This window comes from Montipora capricornis, chromosome 2 (genome assembly GCF_036669925.1).
Source record: "Montipora capricornis isolate CH-2021 chromosome 2, ASM3666992v2, whole genome shotgun sequence".
Lineage (NCBI taxonomy): Eukaryota > Metazoa > Cnidaria > Anthozoa > Scleractinia > Acroporidae > Montipora > Montipora capricornis.
Genome location: NC_090884.1, coordinates 3,389,354 through 3,395,454, shown reverse-complemented (window position 1 = coordinate 3,395,454; position 6,101 = coordinate 3,389,354). Strand labels below are relative to the sequence as shown.

Sequence of the window (6,101 nt, the reverse complement as noted above, 5' to 3'; positions counted from 1 at the left end):
AAATTTCTCTTTGACAGATTCATTGCTACACCATGACCTCAGCTATTCAAGTCATCGAGCAAATCAACGAACAGTTGATGTGCGCCGTTTGCCTGGATCGCTTAACTTCACCGATGTTTCTACGGTGCCTTCACACGTTCTGTTCACAGTGCTTGCATAGAATAGTAAATAATGATCCAGTCCCTTTTATCACTTGTCCAACGTGCCGGGCGGAAACCTTGATTCCAGAGAAAGGCGTCGACCACCTTATGCCCAACTTCTTCGTGAATCAAATGCTGGACCTGGTGCATGTGAAATCCGAAGAATTGAAGCGGGAGATTCGCGAAAACAAAAAGTGCGCCGCCTGCGATAACATAAGGACAGCGGATTTCGCCACCTCAAGATGCGTGGATTGCAACAAAGACTTGTGCACAAGCTGCGTGGCGGAACATAAGCGGGCCCATGCCACTCTCGACCACAGAATTATCGCGACCAATGAGGACGATGGTCAGGACATACAAGAGTTGGATAAGTACTGCTTGTCGTTCTGCAAGTACCATACAAGGAATGTCATCAAGTATTTTTGCAACACTTGCGATGAAGCTATTTGCAGAGTGTGCACTATTCTTGAGCATCGAGAACACCAATATGTCTACCCTAAAGAGGCGTTGCCTGAGAGACGAGAAGCTATCGCAGAGCTCCTACACCAGGCCCAGTCACGCATGCCACAACTCAGAAGAACGCTGGCTGAAGTTCGCGAAATGTCAAAAAGGCTCACGGAATGCAAAGAGGCGATCACTAAGGAGATCAGCGAAAATACCCAGGCCAGAATCGAGGCTATTCGAGAAGGTCAAAACGATCTTTTGAAACAACTCGATGATATCCACACTGCTAAACAAAAAGTTTTATGTCTGCAAAAAGATGGCATTGAGCTCGAGCTTGGAAAGCTCTCTGGCTGTTGTGAGTTCGCAGACAACGTAATGAAGTTCGGGAACGAAGTTGAAATTCTACAGATGAAAGGACGTTTAAAAACCTTAAACGATGTCAAGGTGAATTTGGAGCCCGAGGAAGACGATACCATTCAGTACGTTCACGATCCGGCCACGACGAAGATTGTATCAGAGTCACTCGGCAACATCCGGGCAAGCAGCACTTTTGCGTCGATTTCGTTCGCGAGCGGAGATGGGATTCACACTGCGCGTGTCAAGATGGAGACAACGTTTAAGCTGACCACCAAGGATCGACACGGTCAAAGGCAGCAGGGTGGAGACAGAGTAACTGTGGCCATAACACAACCAGATGGATCAAATCTGTCTGCTACAGTGGAAGATGAAGGTAACCTCCAAAGTGATAATAAAGTAATGGTAACTTTGCTTTGGTGGCGGTTTCATAGAGTTAAGGGCGGTGCCCACTTTTGTTATTGCGCATACGTTCTGCGCATCTCGAGATACTCGGGTTTCCTATTGCGCGGTTTGAAGCTACGTGGAGAAGGCTGAACTTAGCTAGTGCTCTTGGAATCCAAAAAAAAAAAAATTGCGGGTAACCTTGCATTTTTCAGAGATAATTAAGCTTCAAATTGGAAACGAACGCCATACATTGCTTTGTATTTTAAAGCTTGTTAAGCTCTGCTTTTCCTGCATATGCATACCTCTCGCAAAAATACTTTTGAATTAGTAGGCACCGTCCTCAAGAATTTGAATTTGCAATTATGGGGACACAGGAATAGAAGTGATGTTGTCAGGAAACCATGACTAGGAGAGTACAACTTCATTGTATTTGTGGAACGGCGTTTTTACAGACCGAGTTATTTTTAGATTGATTTTCCGGCGAAACGAGACCTTTCCAGCTAATCACAAGTCTTGCATGATAAATTGTTACCCATGGGATTCAGAAAAGTCACTCGTGAAAGCCAAATGTTATTAAGAACTCGTGTAAAAATAGCTAGATCTGTGAAAATGCATTGGAGTTTCAGGCTCCTTGTTATTGGCTGCTGGTGTGTAAAAGACTACAATCCTCGACAAAATTGTTGAGACATTCTTAACTTCCTTTCCCATAACTAGTAAACCTTTTTTCATGCCGGAAACAAATCCTATCATTTTGGATCCCCTCCCCTCTCGTTTAGACACCGTTGGATTATTTGGAGATCCTCCTGAATAACAGTGAGTTGGGTGGGGTGGGGTGGGGAAGGGAATATTCTTAGCCTTATTGTCACGTTCGAGAAAAGGGAGAGTAGTAACTCTTTTTGTCCAAGATAGTGGAAAATTAAACTGAAACAATTTTGCGTTGTGTGAGGAGCAAGGTTGGGTATGATGGTAGTGGATTGAAACTCATAGTAAACTGATCAAGTTTTTAATATTTGGACACTATCTTAGCAGAAATTAGAAATAGAAAGCTCTTTCTGCTTTAAGTGTTTTTCCATTGAGAGTTACTTAAGGTACCAAGAAAATCAAGGTAGCCATACTTTCAGGGGCTTTTTGATCTAAAAGGGGAAACAAACATCAGTGATCGTATCTCTTGAATAATTCAGCCTTCTCCAAAGTCTCGTGTGCACAATGAATGTTTACCGCCAAAACAATGCGTGAATTTCTTTTTTTAAAGGCTTTTCTCTCTTTCAGGTGATGGTACATACACGGTGCAGTATACACCAGAAGTGAATGGAAAACATGAAGTATCAGTTGCCATCCAAGACAAACCAATCATGGGTAGCCCTTTTACAGTGCTAGTAATCAATAGACGAGAATATTCCGATGTTGGCCCGACGCTCCTCCGATTTGGTCAATACGGAAGCAAGAAGCGCGAATTCAAATCTCCCTTCGGGATTGCTGTTGACGAAGAGAGTTACATCTACGTGGCCGACAGCTACAATCATCGGATCCAAATATTCGGGTCCCGGGGGGAGTACGTCACGCAGTTTGGATCTCACGGGGAGAGAAAGGGCGAGTTTAACTGCCCAACAGATGTCGCTATTGATTCCAAGGGAAGAGTTGTTGTCTGCGACAACGGCAACAATAGAATCCAGGTCCTCAGCCGTAATGGGGGATTCATCGGCAAATTTGGCCGCGAAGGGACTGGTAACGGTTTCTTCAAGTCCCCTTGGGGAGTCGCAACCAACCGAAAGAATGATATCTTTGTCGCTGACATGGAGAATCACCGTGTGCAAATTTTTTCCCCCGAGGGAAAGTTCTTGTCAAAAGTTGGCTCTTTTGGTGATCGACCAGGGCAGTTCAACTCTCCATGTTACCTCCTTGTTAATCCCGAAGATGATCATTTGTTTGTTTCCGACTCTAAGAATCACCGCATCCAAGAGTTTGACAAAAATGGAAAATCCCTTCGGCAGCTTGGATCACAGGGGTCGGGCGAGGGGCAGTTTTCCCATCCCCGGGGATTGGCTATCGACATTGCTGGTAATCTTTTGGTTGCTGACATGGGCAATCACCGCCTTCAGATCTTGGCCGCGAATGGTAATTTTGTGAAGGAGGCTGGATCCGAAGGAAGCGGGGATGGACAATTATCGTTCCCAGAAAGCGTTGCGATCATGCCGAACAGTGGTTATATTGTTGTATCTGACCTTAGCAATAACCGATTGCAAGTGTTTTAGAGAATTGCTGCCATAAAACACCTTGTCCGAAGAGAAGAAATACTTTAATATTTAATTAGAGAATAGACATGATGTATAGGACTTAATTAAGAAAAGAGAAGAGAAGACCTTGTGTGAGATACAGCATGATCTGTTGTGATGTATTGTTTGTTATCAGGAACCTGTTGTTGTAAAATGGGCACCCAGTGCCAGCCAGGTGTAACTCACAAGAACTTCGCATGAGCCGCGTTAATGTATTGTGATGCTTGAGGTTATATTCTTTCGTAACGGCCTCAAAGGACGTCCTCCTCTCCGCTGAATCACGGAAACATCTCCTGTGATCTAGGCAGCGTTTACACGAACGTGGTTTTATTTGTAACCGCATCGTTTTCGATGCGGTTACACCTTCTGTTTACACGACACCGATAGAGACTGTTGCTGAAACCGTGTCGATTTGAAACGGCTGCCAAAAGTGAAGCGTTTTTAAAACGATGCGGTTTCATGTGTCGTGTAAACAGCGAAACCTCATCGGTTTCAATACGGTTACTATTTCGGCACAAAATTTGCATTGTTCAATTCAAAATAGTGAATTTAGCACGTAGTGCAGCGCTCGCTTATACCATCACGACTTGGATTTTCTGGCGAAAACGGTTCCGTGTAAACACTTCCACACCGAATCGATTTTGACGCGGTTTCGAAGTCATGAAACCGTGTCGATGTGAAACCGCGTTCGTGTAAACGCTGCCTTAATGCTACATTATTATGCATTAGTATAACAGAGCAACAAATATTTAAGGAGATGAAATATCATATATATTTAGTTAATATTTAGTACTGATATTTTAGAAGTTTCACGCGTTGAAAATTTCAAATTTGTCAGTTATTTTGGGCCATTGACATTTCTGATAGACTTAATTTTTTAATTGATTGAGCTGATTTAGAACACACGTAGAGAGTATAGATAATTTGATGATACTAATTGTTAAGCGGTTGTTGGTGAATTTTACAAGATGATTTATTTTCTTATTGTTTTACGGGAATGGAAACTTCATCTGTCGCTTTTCATACTTACAATAGTTTGGTAGTCTCGAGAAATCGAGAAATTTGTGTCTTCGTTAATTAAAGCGACTTTCAAACCAAACTAGTTATATAACTTCTCAAAGAACGCCAACATAAACGCCTACAAGCAAGTCGGAATTGGTTTTGGTGGTGCATTTCGTTGGTTGAGAAACTGGGGCGAAAGTTTCAAGGCAATCACCGAAGCACAACTATTGTGATTTTCAGTTGAAACCAAATCCCCTCTAGGGGCTCGGAGAGTTCTAGTGTTACGTTAAGTTAATAAGCCACCAAGTAAGAGTGCACTTTATGATCGTGTATGCGTAAATTTTCCTATAGAAATTGAAAAGTTGTCCCCAGAAGCCGCCATTCTTTCATTCAGCACCCCAGTCAAAGCACAATGTCTCTGATTACGTCACACACATATATAAATTATGCTAGAAAACACAAAGAGGAAATTAATCTAAAAATAACCAGGTGAGGGAGAATGATCACTTTGGTAGGCGTACGACTTCCTGACTCTACTTCTGAGACTGAGCTATTTCTGAGACTGCGCGAAAAGGGCCAGGTGTCGATGCTTCGCGTCCTTTCTGATTGGAACACAGCTAGATTATTTATTCTCAGTTCTGACTGATCGAAACAATGGCGGCCTCTAGAGATAAAAATATCCGCGGGTTTGTAAACAGATATTTGCAATATACCACAGAGTACCCTCCTTGCCCACTCTTTGCAAGGAGTGTGTAAGTTTGCATTTCAGCGGTTCCTTTAGTAGTTGTTAAACGTTCCAATAAACTTTCAACCTCGTAGCCAATTGGGGTTTCTAGAGATAAAAGAAGGACTTAGTGAGTTTGTAAACCGAATGACTGCAATTGTTGTTGTTGTTGGAAATAACTTATAATTTATTTTTATTTTTTTAAATTTAACTGACTGTTTTTTATTCTATTTCGGAATCATCATCATCGTTATCGCATGGTCATTTCCCCTCGTGTTGCAGAGTAGCTTGGTGTAGCTAGTATCTCCGAGACTTAACCCCCAGAAATGATGATATGCTATGGAGGACAGAGCACAATGCCTGTCTACGGTTAGTGTGTGGGTTTGTGTATGGTGGTTTCCTGTTGTCAAGCAGAAACCACCTTAAACAAGATGGAGGCGATAGGCTGGCGATGTACGAAGCACGTTGGATTTTCATTCGAGACGCGTGAAGGCGAGTTTGAACGTGGGACATCTCCATGCGAATCACTGAGCCAGGTCGCTATTTTTCATCGCTGCGATTTTTAAGGTGAAGAAACTTTGGGGTTTGCTGTGTTAGATGCAATCAAGAAAGGATGAGGAGAGAACACTTCCTCGTAGCCCATGATTTCTCAATCTATTTTAAGCTGCCATGCTATGAAATTAATTTTGGTCTGGTGCCCATGGTAGCTCAGCCAATGATCAATAGGCCACATTCGATATATTAAAATTTAGCTTGAATGATATGCTGATATCTTTT

At 42.6% G+C, this 6,101-nt stretch overlaps 1 protein-coding gene across 1 annotated transcript in view; it reads left to right on the top strand.

Moving 5' to 3' along the window:
* Positions 1–5,464, top strand: part of LOC138037713 (E3 ubiquitin-protein ligase TRIM71-like) — a 7,601-nt gene extending 2,137 nt beyond the window's left edge. The window contains exons 2-3 of the mRNA XM_068883622.1: positions 1–1,314; positions 2,595–5,464. The exon at positions 1–1,314 is cut by the window's left edge and continues 104 nt beyond it. Of these exons, the coding sequence (XP_068739723.1) occupies positions 33–1,314; positions 2,595–3,577 (2,265 nt within the window). The 5' untranslated portion in view covers positions 1–32 and the 3' untranslated portion in view covers positions 3,578–5,464. The remainder of the gene's footprint in view (positions 1,315–2,594) is intronic.
* Positions 5,465–6,101: the final 637 nt, after the last annotated feature.